Source organism: Heloderma suspectum, chromosome 2, assembly GCF_057233095.1.
Source record: "Heloderma suspectum isolate Gila_16-S chromosome 2, 16-S_ref, whole genome shotgun sequence".
Classification (NCBI taxonomy): Eukaryota; Metazoa; Chordata; class Lepidosauria; order Squamata; family Helodermatidae; genus Heloderma; species Heloderma suspectum.
Genome location: NC_139459.1, coordinates 232,342,637 through 232,359,142, shown reverse-complemented (window position 1 = coordinate 232,359,142; position 16,506 = coordinate 232,342,637). Strand labels below are relative to the sequence as shown.

Sequence of the window (16,506 nt, the reverse complement as noted above, 5' to 3'; positions counted from 1 at the left end):
GGCGGGCAAGCGCGCGCGCCGACGGATACATTACCACAGGAGGCTTATTCCCCGACTCCTTCAAACAAAAAGCGATGGCATGCTGGATGCAATAGCAAAGAAAAGAGAGAGCCTGATCAATGCACCCGCAAGGAGGGAGGGAGGAGGGAAGGGTTGCTGCCTTGCAAGACGGGACGGGGAGATGCTCTAAGGGGCACTGGGGCCCTAGCTTAGGCCTAATGTCCTGCCTAGATTAATGCCTCCCAGCATGCACTTGGAATCTTGAGGCCCTGTCCTTTCTGCAGCATCCCACACACTCCTAAACATTTACACGCTGCATCCTATCCAGACCTTTTGGACAAAGTATCCTCCGGTCACATCCTTGGCTGCACCAGGTACAGCAGGGCAGCAAGCAAAAGGGCAGAAGGCAACAAAAAAAAAGTGGGGGGGGAATAAAGGCATGTCATGTAACTAGCATGCTGTTCCTACTTGGCAGCTCCAGGCATGAGCCGCCTTGCTCTGGCTGTCTCTTAACCCCTCCACACAAGTGACACGAGGGGGCTTCTTGTTGATCTCTGGACAAAGGCTCTGCTGCCTGTCCATTAGACCCCCAAGCACCCCAAAACCCGAGGTTTTATCTGGACAGGAAGAAGAGACACACGAACCCTTACCCCAACACACACACAACTAGTCAACTGCCCCTCAAGGGTTCCCACAAGAGGCGACGTGGAGCTAAGAGAGACCAAAGCAGGTACAGATGGTGGAGGGAAGGGAGATGAGAACAAAGGATGCTGGGATATACCAGCATCCCAGCCGCTGGTGTCTCATGTGGAAACACTCCTACTGCCCAGGAGAGGTGGGACCCCTCTGCTTTCACAGTTCGGTGCCCATCCCCACAAGGAGCAGAGCAACTCAGCTGCCAGAAATTTTCCTCAAGGGAAGCCCTCCCTGCACCACACAGGAACCTCTGCTCCAAAGTCCTAAACCCCCAGCATCCTTTGCTCTGGGTCCCCCTGGCATGCAGCACAGGAGCCGAGGCAGCAGGGAGATAACAAGTAAAGCCGCCCACTTACAGGAACCAGTTTCCAGTACCACCTTGTGGGACACTAAAGCAGAGGAAAGAGAGAGAGAGAGAGAGAGAGAGAGAGAGAGAGAGAGGAGGCCATGGGGAGGAGAAGAGGGAAGAGATGCAGAAAAAGACAAGCTCCGTCACATACCACACCTGGACTGCATTGCACTCACAGCACAGGCAGCCAGAGAGGCAGCTTGGCTGGGATGAGGCCATCGTGCCTGTCGGGAACGGAGAGGAGATGGCTTCCCAGGCAGGCACTTTGCACCCACCCCCACCCTACTCATTCAACAGCTCCAGCCTGGCAAAGCCAGCCAGCTCCACAAAACAGCTTTGGGGAGAAGTAAATGGCCACTGGTTTCCCAGGAAGACACATGAGCTACCCACAGGGCAAGGGGAAGATGAAGCAGACCAAGGCCACCTCACAGAATGAGGGCAGCACAGCAGTTTTACAAGTGGGACAGGGGAGTGCCCAACCCTGAGGCAGAGGGGGCAGGAGGGAGGCAGCAAATTATTGTCCAATAAGGCGGGGGGGGGGTGCGGTTCATACACAGAACAAAGCCAATGTGGAACAAGCCACCCTCTTCTCTATGCCCCACCACACTTTGACTAACGGGGCAGGGTCGACAGACCACCTACCAACCCGCCCTCCCCCCAGTTATGCCACAGCCCAGACACTAGTCCCACCAACACGCCCAGCTTCATTCAGAAGGAAGCTGTAAGAGCAAGGCACACGCACCTTGGGACCACTATTGGAGGCTGGGGTCTGGCCGTCGGTACCAGAAGCAGACTGCTGAGAACATTCCTGCTCGGTGCTTTGCTGGATCTTGTGGATGATCTGCAGGGAGGCAACCAGGAGCATGTCGTGAATAAGCAACACCACCTCAGGCCCCACAAACCTCTGTGGTGCTGAAGTGCCCTTCCCTCCTCTTCTGCTTGCCTCCCAAACAGGATGCAGTCCATGTGGGTCTCCCAAAAACATAGGTGCCGACCTGATCCCAGCTCACAACAGGATCAAGAAACTGCTCCTGCCCACACCCCCGCAGGGGCCCACTGACAAGAGCCCCCGGACCTGCTCCTCCTCTTGCAAAGTGAGAAGGAGCAGCAATAGATGCTGCTGCCCGCTGGCTCTCTGCCTTTCAAGCACACAAGTGGGGCAGCTATGATGAGGGGGAGGGGGAGGAGTGAGAGCAGCTGGTGAGTTTAACTCCTCACTAAGGGAGGGAGCCCACTGAGGGTGTTTTACCCAAGGGCCCTCAAAAACCTGGAGCTGGCACTCATTTATACACACACACCTTTTTCCATGAGATTATATTCAAAGTGGCTAACAGAACTACATTTCTACCCTGCTCCTATCCTGTTGCTTCAAGGTTGAACCTGCAGCAACTTCAGCACTATCCGTCTCTATCCCCAATGGGCCCACAGTCCAAGTAATCCATTGCAACCACCTGACCAGCCTCTCATGTGGCATGCCAGAGAGCCTGGCCTAGGGAAACCAGGGCTCAAAATCCCACTTAGTCATGATGCTCAGCCTAACCGCTCCTGCAGGGCTGGCCTGTGGATGAAGTGGGAGGAAGGATTAAACCCACGCATGATAAGTAAATACATGTAGTACCATGTCTATCCAGTGCAGAAGTTTCTGGTCCCAGGAGATGGCAGCTGGATCAGTACCTGGTGCAACGCTCAATGAGCTGGTGGCTTCCAACGCAAATGCTGTCATCAGTGAGTCAATCAGTGCCAAGTGGGCACCCTGTAAGTGTGGCAGGGAAGAGAGAAGAGACGGGGCAAGTTAGATGATGGGCACTAGCCACAAGGGCATTCTTGCCCCACAAATGGGCTCTGACGCACACTTGATACCACCCAGTACCACCAGCGTCTGAAATGCCAAGGGAAGGGAGAATTGTCTGGCCACTAATGCTGGGGCAGGTGGAAGGAAGCTTTATCCTTCATTAGGATGGACTTCCAAGTTGCATTTGGCTTATTTCTCTTTCCCCTTCTCAGCATTCAGAGAAACACAGATCAGCTCTATGATTAGAGAGTGACAGCTAGCCCCCCTGGCGGTATAAAACAAGGCAAGACAGAGTGCAGCAGGGGTATAGTATGAGGATGCTGACATGAATGAGCCAGAGTGATCAGGGCAGTTGCCATTGGATACAGGTTTGGAGCAGGAAAGAGGGAAGAAAAGAAATCCACAAGGGCAGACGCTTGGCAAAATCACAGTAACATCAGAATCCTCCTTTTCCTGGACCGAGCAAGCTCAGTCCTACCTTAACTCAATCTTATACCACAGGAGAGCTGGATTAGTTGTCTTAAGCTTTTAATACTGTTAAGATGAACCTGGATGAGAGCAGCCTGGGGTGGGAGGGGGTGCAGATATAGGGAAATCTTCATTACCAGGCTTAACAACATGTATGGAGTCTGCCTGTCTCCCCACTGCCACACACACACACACACCCCAAATTCTGCAGACACGATTTCTCGGCGCAAGCTACAAGATAGTCAGGTCCACTGGTCCAGGAGCAAGAACCTCTGCAACTCTTGGGAAGACCTAACAGGATAGGCTGCAAGCCAATTTTCTCTGGGAAGACCCTGGCACAGCCCCTGCCAATAATGCCAAAGGCTGTCTGGGATCCTAAAGGGGGAACAAAAGGGACAAGAGTGCTTCTCTCTCTTGGGAGGCCAATGCCCAACCCCACTTTGCTGCCCACAGTGACCCTGCCAGGTTCAGTTTCTTGATTACTTGCTGCCATGAAAATATCCACCCCAGCAATGTACACAATATGGGGAGTGGACCTGCATGCAGAGCATCAGCAGAGAGGAGCATTCGCTCAGGAGACCCAAAGGTGCCTATTGGCGGCCTGAGCAGAGATGAGACCATCTCACACCACCTTCCCCAGCTTGGTGCCTTCCAGATGTGTTGGGCTGCAATTCCCAGCCAGCATAGCCAGTGGGAATTGCAGCCCAACACATTTAGAGGGCACCAAGTTGGGGAAGGCTGACCTAACCCAAGAGATTTGAGTAGCGTCTCTTCTACTCATAGGTAATCTGAACTTGAGCCCTTTCCCACTACTTCCCATGGATGCATAAAACAGGAGTGAGCAACTCGTGGCCTTCCAGACATCTCTGGATTGCAACTCCCATCATCCCTTACTGGACATGCTATCTGGGGCTGATAGGAGTTGTAGTCCAACAACATCTGGAGGGCCACAAGTTGCCCATCCCTGGTATAGAGGAAGGTCACAAGCCCTGAAGAACAGCACGTAGCAGTGCTGGAGGATTGTTTACCAGCAGAGAACTGCTAACAAGAACAGAGCAAGCGAGAGAAGAGAGTGTTCCTTCTCTCTCTCCCTGCCCTCAGGCCAAGCTCACCCCACATTCACATGGAGGTTCAGTTTACACCATCAGCAGAATTCAACTGGTAATGTTCTATGAGATGGAGTTGCATAATTGAATGCTCTCCAACAAGAAAAGCTCCATGCATGTAAAGGGGTGGGGGGCAGAGAGAGAGAAAGAGAGACTAGGCTGAACTCCCCTTGACATTCTCATTTTCCACATGCAGGGGGCATGGGGGCTGTATTCAAAGAGAATACACTTTACTCTTTTATTCCGCTGACTGTATAAATTGGTACATCTTACAATGGTTTTACTGAAACCCCAACACGAGCTCTGGGAAGTCGGTCCACACCTGTAAACTGGGATGAATACAGCCCTTAACCAAAGTCCTAGGACGCACTTATGACCAAAACAAATAAGACTGGCAACTACTAAGGGGAAGTCTGAGGAACTGGCTGCTGACACAGAGGCACCATATCCCACACAGCTCTAACCGGAGGGGCGGGGGGGGGAGAGAAAAGAATACCAGAAGTCAAAGAACACATGGCACCCATTTGACATGAAGCACTAGAGGAGGGGTGAGGAACAATTTTCGGCCTAAGGGCTGAATTAGCCCCAGGCAGAGACGTCCGGGGGTGGGGGGCTTGCCAGCAGTGGGTGGGATCACCACCAAAAGTGGACGAAGCCAATGCTGGTACATCCCCCGCCCAACATTTTCACACACACTCACACACCCTTCCCAGGCCCCCCTCCCCAGCTGATCCATGGAAATGAGCTGAAGAAGCGGCATTTTCATCAACATAATGGCCTGCTGGGCAGGGAGGTTTAAAAAACCCCACTCAGCACACCTCAATGGGGATGAAAATCAGGGCCCTCCTGAGCTGAGCCACGTGGGTCAGCTGAGGAGCGGAGTGGCCCCAATCTGGTGGCTCAGTTCGAAGCTGGCTTTCCCACTGGGAAAGGCGAGAGGGGAGCGAAACCAACTGAGCCACAGCCTCAAGGAGCGCCCCTTGAGGCTGTGGCTCAGTTGGGAGCCACTCTCTCTCACTCCCGTATGTCTGAGGTGGAGAGCCTAACCTGAGGCTTCACAGGCTGGATGGGGAGGCCTGGTGGGCCGAATTCAGCCCACAGGCCAGAGGTTCCCCATCCGTGCGCTGGAGCAAGCAGCCTCACCAAGTGCCTGACAGAAACTGGGCCTTGCAAGGAAAGGCAGCAAGACCAGCAGGCAGGCTAGATATAGGACTCTTGGTAGTTTTGCACCACGCCCAGGCTTTCCTGCAGCCGGATCTGCCACAGCACAGCACAAGGAACTGCAGCAGTGAAAAAGGTGTTGACTAGGCAGTGAATCAAGAATGAGAGGTTGTTAATGTGGAACTCAGATTCGGAGGAGGAGGAGGGAGGGAATGGCAGAACAAGGGATGCGTCAAGCCTGAAAGAAAACCCTGAATACAGGTCTCCCCCCTGCCTCAGAGCAGGAATACCCCTAACACAGGGTGAGGAAACCTCCCACTACAAAATTCAGTTCCCCTGGCTTCAGAGATGCTTGGGCCTACTCCTCACCACGAAACAGGCGTAAACCCTAGCCCAAGCCACACTCCGTGGACCTGAATAAAGGCTCTGTGGAATAAATACACAAGGACTGTGTCAGGCAAGGCCAGGGGAGTAGGATAATTGCCACTGCTCAGCTCTGACTGATGTCTGCTTTCCAATATCGTTGCTGGCAGCAAGCCAACATGGCTGCCGCTACCAGCTCCCTCCACGGAGCAACTAATCCACAGCTTTGCTCTCCCATCCTTGGAGTTGGTGTGTGCATGTGTTTGTGTGTGTCAGTAGTGGCAATCCAGCTGCACTCTCTCTCCCCTGAACCCCCCAGCCCTCTGTGTTCCGTACTTTCTGCCCCATGGAAGACCTATGCCTTCTTTGTGGGGTGGGGAGGAGGCTTCCGAAAGTTTCTTCAGAATCAAGCGTTTCAATCCATGTTTCCCTGTCCCCCAAGATAAATCCTTCCTTTCAAGCTTCCTCAACTGACAGCATTCCCCAGCACAACAAGAAGTGAAGGAGAAAAGACATCCTTAACTTCAGCAAACTGGTGCTCCGATCCCTCCTTCCAGCCTTGACAGAAGTCACCAAAGCAAAATTAATAGCAATCGGAGAGACCCGCTCAGCGCAGACCAATCCCGGCAGGCACCTGCTGGCAGAGCTGCACCAGCAGCTGGGATTCCCCCTTGCCTTCTCCTGCCGCACGCATGCGCGTGCATCAGGCAGAAGCTCTATAATCGCTGGTCCACAGGAGTAGAAAGTAGAGTACTCCACCCCCACCTTCGGGGTGGTTAACAATTCAAACATCCTTCCTGGCACTGGCCAGGGAATCTGGGAGAAGCAGCCACTCTGGCTTAATGTGGCACCCTATGCTCCTGCAGGGAGCCATTCCACTAACACTGACCAGACCCTGCCAAAGAAGGGAATGCTTTCTACCTGCGATATTGCCAGCTTATTTGGAATCCCCACCTCAACATTCTTGTTTTTTAAACCCTCATACATTGATGGGGGGGCAGACAAACTCCAACCTCAGCTTCCTTCTGTCTGCCCCCCAGTCCCTCTCTCAAGCACAGCTGCCTCCCTTCAATGTTCTCGTCTTTTCCCCATCTGCTTTCATGCAAGTAACAAAACCCTCAGCCTTCCCCACTCCATTCCACCTCCAGCAGTGACACTGCCCGCAATCCGCATGGATAAATTTGGGAACAGGGAGAAAAATCTCTTTCCCACAGTCTGCTGGTATAGGTTCTTTTAAAGGAGGGATACACAGCAAGGTCTCTTGTTGGCCCTGCTTGGGGCAACAATAGCAGTAAAGCAAAACACAAGAACACCCCGTCCTCTCTAGCATAGTATTTCCTAATGTGATGCCCTCCAAACATGTGAACTACAACTCCTGTCACCCCTGCCACTGGCCTGGCTGGGGCTGATGGGAGTTGTAGTCCAAAATATCTGGAAGGCACCATGTTGGGATATGCTGCTCTGGTGCATTCTCCCTCTCATGCTCTTGCTTTAGACTTGCCAGCTACAGAAGGAACTGCTATCATGATGCCCAAATCAAAGGAACCCTGAATTCTCATGTACTTTGGTACCAGTAAAAAAGTTCTTGTACCTTGTTATGAGGCCCTTAATTGACCACACATGTGCAAGAATTCATGCGCAACTGGCAACACTGGCCATCTAATCTTTAGCACATCGTGACCCATCTTTGCTCCCTGGGAGTTCAGCACTTGAAAAGCTTAGTGCTTCAAGGTGGTTACAGCAGGTTCCTCTCTCCTCAACAGGCAACCTAAGCCCTGGGAAAAAGCTATTCCTGGGGTGACTTTGGCCACACCTAAGCCCTCCCCACCCACGGAGAGATGAGGGAAGGGGTTCCCACGGGGTGGCTGGGATCTAAGCTTGTAAAGGCCCCACCCTGAAGCTGCGGCGCCACATGGGGCACTCCTAGTATTAACAGAGAAAGGCAGGCAGGCACAGAGGGAGGTCTGGGGATTTGTCTGTCACCCTCAGGGCCTTCACCAGGCTCCCTCGCACAGGACAGCGCAGGGAGGTATCTTCTCTACACCAGGCCATCAACAGGAGCAGCTCCGTTTGGACTGGCCTCCTCCTCCCCATCTTCAGCAGACCTCAAAGACTGCCTTCTGGGGGAAGTGGCGGGGGGGAGTCCTTTCATTAAAAAAAATCTCTGTTCCCCTAATTGCACTGAGCACATGCCCAGAACAGCCACCACTTCTCTCTTTACAGAAGTACCAGCTACTATTGCAACAGAGGGCACTGTCCCCACCGGCATCAGCAACATCAGAACACACAACCCAGGCAGACATACACAACCCAGGCGTTATCGCAGCCATTTAGGGCAACCGTATTCCCAAATTCTCATAATGTAAAGTATCCGTTTCGTAGACTAATTTTTAATACAGCCTCCCACAAGTGCAACTTCTCCCATCAGAGTGTTGAAGCGGGGAAGCTGTACATGTTGAACGTAGCTCTCATCCAGGATTCTCAAAGGGACCAAAGTCCCTCAACTTGAGCCACCCCAATGCATGCATCATTCCCTGAGCAACCCAATGTACCGCATTAAATTTATGTATTTAATCCATTTATAAACCACTTGACTATATCTTTAAAAAAAATCTCAAAGCAGTTTACAACATAAATGTTGTAGGGCCATGGCTCAGGGGTAGAGCAGCTTCTTTGCGTGCAGAAGGTCCCAGACTCAATCCCCAGCATGTCCAGGTAGGGTTAGAAAAACTCCTGCCTGGAATGCTGGAGAGCTGCTGCCAGTCAGGGTTGACAGTACTGAGCTAGATGGGCCAATGGTCTGACTCAGTATAAGGCAGCTTCCCACATTCCCAAGTTTAAAAGACAATATGTCCACAGATAAAACATTTAAGAACAGGATACAAGAGGCCTCCATTAAAAACATTAAAAAATACATTTTCAATTAAAACATTCAAAATATAGCAGAACGTCCCTACCAAAGAATTTGGAGAAGACAACTTCTGGGCTCCCCACCTCCATTATTGGTTGCAGCGGATGAACTTGAGAACTGCTCCTCCATCCTCCCCAGTGTGAACAAACAGCATCTATCCCGCCTCCTCCCTGAGAGCAACAGATAGAAACGGTAGCACCTGGGATCGTGGGCCTGCTTGCAGACTTACCAGCCTGATTGGTTTGTGGTGCAGGTCAGCCTCCTTGACAGGCTTCTCTTGGAAGGTGGGCACCAAGCCACGATGGGCCAGCAGTTGCAGCAAGGCCGCATTCTCCTTGGGGGAAGGGGCACCTTCAGGGCCCGGGGGCAGGGCCTGGCGCCAGGCACGGCAGTAGATGTCTGAGGAGAGCAGCAGGCGGATGAGGGGAGGCTTCATGTGTTCCTGTTCATACTGGTCCGTATAGAAGGGCTCACGCAGCTCAGCAGGGACATGCTCTGGAAGACAAAATGGTCATGGTATTTCTTGCGCCCATTCCACTTCCCTAAAATACGTCACAGCTATCCAGCTGTGCCCTCTGTGCTGCAGGCCACAGAGTTTCCGCCGACGCCATCTCTATCCCACATCAGTGATGTATAGCCAGTTGCTAGGAGTTGGATTTGGATGCAAGAGATCCCCCTGGTTCAAATCCCCACTCAGCCCCAAAGCTCAATAGCCTGGGGCAAGTCACCAGTTCTCAGTCTAACCTTATCACACTAGACTGTTGTGAGAATAAAATGAGATACCCCCATGGACACTGCACCCTGGCTTCCCTCGAAGGAAAAGGGGGTACACATGCAATTAAAAATAACCTGTACCAGCAGAGGAAGTGCTGCAGATATCATGCCTTTCCCACGCTCCAGGGCCCTTCAGGGTCTACCTCCCTTTCATCTTCCCATCACCACAGACCTGTCTCCTTGAGGCTTACTCATGCCCAGTTACACAAAATGAAGGGGATCCTGTGCAGCCTTCAAGCTGTCAAGGCCAGTGGAAGATCCTCAATGATACTACAGACTGGTCTCCTCACTCCTCTCACCAGGAATCAAACAAGTAGCAGACCCATCAAATCCTGCTCAAAGCTGCACCAGAGTGGATGTATGTAGCCAGCATCCATGATGGCTATATACATCCACTTGGGGCCCAGGTGTCATGACAGGGACCCACTGGTGCTGCTGTTTGGCCCACTTGCCCAGTTGGTCATGAGGTTATGGCAGCAGCTTGGGAGGAAAGCATCTGGGAATGGGCATTTGCAGGAAAGGTCAAGCTAGGGGTCCTGCTGCACTACCTGGTATCCTCCTGGCCGCCTGGTTGAGGGATGGCAGTGGACCTGGCAAGGAAGCTGCCCATCATTTTGATGTTCTCACAGTGCTCTAGAGCGCCCCAAGTAGCATTGCTCTGGAGTGTTGTGGGGAAACCAAGATGGCATACATCTTCCCAGACATAGCCTCTGCTGCCATATAAGTCCAAGATCAGGCAGGCGAGAAAGAAAGGGAAGCATTAGCATGATCAGAGCCCCAGGGCACTTTGCTCCTGCAACCTGCTGGAGCCTGCCTTGCCTCCATCAGCAGCCGCCACAGGTTGTCCAAGGAGGCTCCACTCCGTACTATAAATGCCTCAAGTTGTATGTCTATATACGTAGTTTGAAACTCTAATATACATGCTGCAATGCCCATTTTCAATATTCAAAGACATGCTGTGAGTTAGTAACTTACTGCTGATCAGACTACATACCAACTGGAGGACTGGCTGAAGGTTGTTGCACCATTACCCCTTCCTGTGCCCAGATGGACATGCTGATTTCTTCAGGAAGGGAAGGGCTTCCCTGCATGGGTGGGCTTCCCTACCCAACTATCAGGGGAACTGAGCTCATAGTCCTGAAATGTGGGATGGGGGAGCCAAAATATACTGCACAAATTCACTGCCCATTCATACACACTTGCAATTCCATTACTGGCCCATCCAAGAGACCGACAGCTACCTTGAAAGTGAACAAGGACCTAGGAACCTTGGCAGGTACTCTTTTCCCCAACCTCTTTCCGAGGGTGGGGGAGAAAGAGAGGGGCACAACATGGCTCTCCCAGAGCCAGGGACAAGAACAGACCATCGATATCACCAGTCAGCATCTTAGACTAGAGGGGAGACCACAAGAAAGAGTCTAATCTCTGCTTGCCCTCACAATACTTGGCTTCCTGCATCATAAAGCATTTGCACATGCACACCTGGATATGGCAACACCTATGATTTGGAGAGGAGGGGGTTCCCCCATCCTTCACGTTTCTCCAACAGTGAGAGGGAAGGAAGAGGGCAAACAGCAACATGGGCAGGGAATACTGAGGCCAGCTGCGACACCGCACAGTCGGGCATCAGACGAGACTGGAGTACTCCAAACCGAGTTACAGACACACAGGACAGAAGGCAAAGGCCTCTGCTAGGCATCAAGTGGGAGTTCACACACAAACATGCCCCACTGAGAAAGCACAGTGCAGACAGACAGCTTAGGGGAAGCCACTGCCAGAGTTGGCATCCAGCCACAAGAGAAAGAACTTATTTACTTACCCCAGCGGCATGATTTAACATCAGCAGCCCTAGATACAACCACCCATTCTGGACACAGGGTGGAAAGGGGTTCCAGAGCTTTACCATCACTACCTCAAGGGGAGGTGGAGGGGGGCTGAGAATCCTGTGTCCAATTGCGGAGTTGCAAGAGGAGAATAATGTTTATTCTCCTAGTCAAATTGACATACCAACTGAAGATAGCCAAAGGCAAAATCAAAATATCTGACTTGTATAAAATATGGCAAGACTTTATTCTATATACTGATACAGCAGTATTTGTCAAAGGCTTTCCTCAGATTATGGAACAGGGACTAAATATAAATTTGATATATTGAAGAGTTATAATGAAAACTTTTATGCAGCCTATAGATTCCACTTACGTCTTGGTTTGTAAAGTAAAGCAGAAAAACATGAATGTTTTTAAACGTTCTACCCTCTGTCAATAATTAGATAAAAAGAAATATATTAAGTTTGAATCTACTTCCTTTACTTCTTCTTTCTTTTTCTTCTTCTTGCTGCTTTGGTTGATTTTATTTTGGAAAACTAATAAAATCTTTTTTATATATATTTATTCTAATGGGTCAGGACTTCTAGATTTAATCTTTTGCTTCGGAAAAAGAGGAGGGCTGCCTTCCCCAACCTGGTACCCTCCAGATGTGTCGGACTACAACTCCCAGCATGCCCCTGCTAGGTTGGGGAAGGCTGGAGTAGGGTTTCATGGGAGCCGGGAAGCAGGCCTCCCACAAGCTCACAAACATGTAATAGAAGCCCAGGCAACTCTTTCCTCTATGGGGAAGTGTGACTCCCTCCCTCCCATTGGGTCTCTGGCACTCTGGATTGTGAATGGCAGGAATAAGAAAAGAAAGACATGTTCAACTCCCAAAAGAAAGGTAATGCCAGGGCTTAGATGCACGCGCTCCACCGGCCATTTCCTCAAGAGGTGAGGCCACGAGACTCAAGATATACGTGTCAGCTCCTGCCAGTGAGTTGGCTGGGAGGACAGGACATTCCTGAGGGAGAGAGTGAGAGCACAAGAGGAACAGGTGGAACAGCTTCACCAGCTGATTCAGCACCACCTGATCACAACCACAACTGCACGAGACCAGACTTGTGGCTACCATCCCAGCTCCTTCCCGCCTCATGGCTCAGGGCCCAAACAAACAAACCCATCCACCCATCCTGGCAGAGAGCCCATCACACCCGCCTCCAAGTCCACAGGGCATCCAACACTGGGAACGTCCTACTTGGGAGGGAGGGGGAGGGCAGCGGAGGGAGGAGAGACACCGAAGTGCTTAGATTGTGAACACAGCAGTTCCCATTCCTTCCCAAGCACAGCATGAAGGCTAAAGCTGAGAATGAGCTGAGGTTAGCAAGGGATGCTAAAAACAAAAAGGCTTTCTTCAGCTACGTGCATAGTAAAAGGCAGAGGAAAGAAATGGTGGTTCAGCTATTAAATAAGGATGGCAAAACGATAACAGATGACAAAGAAAAGGCAGAGGTGCTCAATTCCTACTTTGGCTCACTCTTCTCCCAAAAGAGGGTCTACGACCCCCCTGGCAAAGGCGAAGTACAGGCTGAAGGGGCAGGATTGCAGCTTGAGATCGACAGGCATATGGTCAAGGAACACCTCATTACTTTGAATGAGTTCAAATCTCCAGGGCCAGATGAACTGCATCCTAGAGTCATAAAGGAACTGGCAGAAGAACTCTCAGAACCGCTGTCTATTCTCTTTGAGAAATCATGGAGGATGGGGGAAGTGCCAGATGACTGGAGGAGGGCTAACGTTGTCCCTATCTTCAAAAAGGGTAAAAAGGAGGAACCTGGGAACTACAGACCAGTCAGCCTGACATCAATCCCTGGGAAAATTCTGGAGCAGATCATAAAGCAATCCATCTGGAAACACCTTGACAACAATGCCGTGATTACTCGAAGCCAACATGGATTTGTCAAAAGCAAGTCCTGCCAGACAAATCTGATCTCATTTTTTGATCAAGTAACCTCCCTTGTAGACCGTGGGAATGCTGTAGACATCATATACCTCGACTTCAGCAAAGCTTTCAACAAAGTGCCCCATGATCTCCTGATGAGCAAACTAGCTCAAAGTGGGCTAGATGAAACAACAATCCGGTGGATCCACAGTTGGCTACAGAATCGGACTCAAAGAGTGCTTATCAATGGGAACTTCTCAAACTGGGGAGAGGTAACGAGTGGGGTACCGCAGGGCTCAGTCCTGGGCCCAGTGCTCTTCAACATTTTTATGAATGACTTGGAGGAGGAGGTGCAGGGAATGCTGATCAAATTTGCAGATGACACAAAATTGGGAGGGATAGCTAATACTTTGGAAGATAGAAACAAAATTCAAAGTGATCTGGATAGACTGGAGCACTGGGCAGAAAACAGAATGACATTTAATAGGGATAAATGCCAAGTTCTGCACCTAGGAAAAAGAAACCAAATGCACAGTTACAAGATGGGGGATACGTGGCTCAAGCACACTACAAGAAAGAAGGATCTTGGAATTGTAGTCGATCACAAGCTGAATATGAGCCAACAATGTGATGTGGCTGCAAAAAAGGCAAATGCTATTTTGGGCTGCATTCATAGAAGCATCGCTTCCAAATCCCGGGAAGTACTAGTTCCCCTCTACTCAGCACTGGTTAGGCCTCATCTGGAGTACTGTGTCCAGTTCTGGGCACCACACTTTAAGAAGGATGCAGACAAACTGGAGAGGGTTCAGAGGAGGGCAACAAAGATGATCAGGGGACTGGAAACAAAGCCCTATGAAGAGAGACTGAAAGAACTGGGCATGTTTAGCCTTGAGAAGAGAAGACTGAGGGGAGATATGATAGCACTCTTCAAGTACTTGAAAGGTTGTCACAGAGAAGAAGGCCAGGATCTCTTCTTGATCATCCCAGAGTGCAGGACACGGAATAATGGGCTCAAGTGACAGGAAGCCAGATTCCGGCTGAACATCAGGAAAAACTTCCTGACTGTAAGAGCAATACGACAATGGAACCAATTACCTGGGGAGGTGGTGGGCTCTCCCACACTGGAGGCCTTCAAGACGAGGCTGGACAGCCATTTGTCAGGGATGCTCTGACTTGGATTCCTGCATTGAGCAGGGGGTTGGACTCGATGGCCTTGTAGGCCCCTTCCAACCCTACTATTCTATGATTCTATGAGCCAGTTATTATTGGGAAATACAGGCAGAGCAGACAATAACCCAGGCATGGGATAACAGGGGCCATAGGCCAAGACTGAGCTGAAGCCTCTCCCAACAAAGGACATCCTCAAACAGACCCTTCCTGAGGCAAAGCAGACCCCACATCAGCCTTCCCCAAGCTGGTGCCCTCCGGATGTGTTGGACTGCAACTCTCATCATTCCCAGCCAGCAATGGCAATGGCCATGCTGGCTGGGAATGATAGGAGCTGCAGTCCAACACTTCCGGAGGGCACCAGCTTGGGGAAGCCTGGCCTACATCAAGCACCAAACATTTCTCAGGACCACCATGGCTGCTAATACCTACTTAAGCTCCCAACTAAATCAAGGTGGGTACTTTGCCCTGCACAAGGAGCAAGCCCATTATGGCAAACTACCAATGCAGCTCCAAGGATGATCAAGGCAACACATCTACCCTCGCTTAAGGAAGGAGCTGTGGCACACTAGGGCTGGGGCAGTGGAATGCAGAAACCCATCATATTCTGGGCCCAACTACTAACCTACCTTTGCTATCTGCCTTCACCCCATTCCCAAGGAAGCAGGACCCTCCCTCTCCCATATTAGAAGGAAGTGGAGAAAGGTGGCCCATGCAAGCTGGTTCAGCCTCAGGGAGCTCATCCCATCGCCAGCCAAAGCTACTTATCTAGGTAGGCCAAACAGGAAAGCTCTTAGTACGGTATTGCTGCCAAGGCCTTGACTTGAACTTGATTTTGCACTAATGCAAGTGGACAGAAATTACCTCATTCCTGCAGCCCAGGAAGTCCCAGCAAGACTGACACCCTGGGGCTGGAAGCATAGCTGCCCTTGCCTGGATGGAGAGGGTCCTCCCAACAGATAACTGTGCCTTAGCCTGGACTCAACCAAAGTTTGCTTATATCTGGGGGAAGGTTATAAAGAACCACCATGGATGAGCCCCCTTGCTCTTCCTCCAGTTCTGCCAGTTTTTGCTAACTGCAACTCCTCTCTCATTCAGAAAGTGGTGGCGCAAGCCACAGAGGCTGGAAAGGGAGAGCACTTAGAAATGGCCAGGTTCCAAACCCAGCTTTCCTCAGCATTGCCTTCTCCTTTACAGTTAACCACTGCTGGATTAAGCATAATGCCAGGAATGCTATAGTGCAGGCCCCAGACACTTGGAATCCCTGCTATGGCATATGTGCAGGGAACAAGCCTCTCCTGCTCTTTGTGCTGGATCCCTTTCATAGGTCAGCCACAACTGGAAGAGGCCATTTCCTGATCACAGCCTTCCCCAACTTGGCACCGCCCAGGCGTGTTGGACTGTAACTTCCATCACCTCCAGCCAGCACCGGAAGGCTGCCTTATCACATTACAGGGAGCAGCAGCCACATGCTCAGGTGTGAAGAAACTTAAAAAATGACAGCTGCCTCCTCAATATGCAGAACAAATGAACTTTCCACGATGGGAAGAGCAAAGTGGGCCTGCTTGAATGCAGGCAGGGGAGGGATATTGGCAAGAGAAGCATTGAGCTCCAGAGCAAAGTTCAGCACCAGGTGCCCATGACAGTTTAATCCAGTGTGCTCTACCATGTCAAACATCTGGCAAGTGCAAAGGAGAAAGGCCTGAAAATGCACGAGAGATAGAGGCTACCATTGATGCTGCCCAAAAACTCAGGGCAAGAGTCCGTGAGGCCGGACCCATCAAACTCAAGGGAATGCTGTGATTTAGTACTTCGCAACTGATGTTGTGAAGTATCTTTGTCATGTGGTTTGGCCTTGTGTGGCTCATTGACCCATGGGGGGAAACAGGCTTTAACCCTCTGCCCCTGTCATGACACCCATCAGAATCAGGGACTCCACACCTGTCACTCACAGCAGAAGGAAAGCTCCCAC

General features: G+C 51.0%; 1 protein-coding gene across 2 annotated transcripts in view; it reads right to left on the bottom strand.

The window, feature by feature from the left end:
- CAMSAP3 (calmodulin regulated spectrin associated protein family member 3) overlaps positions 1-16,506 on the bottom strand; it is a 54,918-nt gene that overhangs the window by 20,931 nt on the left and 17,481 nt on the right. For both annotated transcript variants that reach the window (XM_084838433.1, XM_084838434.1), the window contains exons 2-4: positions 9,076-9,341; positions 2,664-2,798; positions 1,788-1,886 (exon numbers count right to left, since the gene is read on the bottom strand). In XM_084838433.1, the coding sequence (XP_084694559.1) occupies positions 1,788-1,886; positions 2,664-2,798; positions 9,076-9,341 (500 nt within the window). The remainder of the gene's footprint in view (positions 1-1,787; positions 1,887-2,663; positions 2,799-9,075; positions 9,342-16,506) is intronic.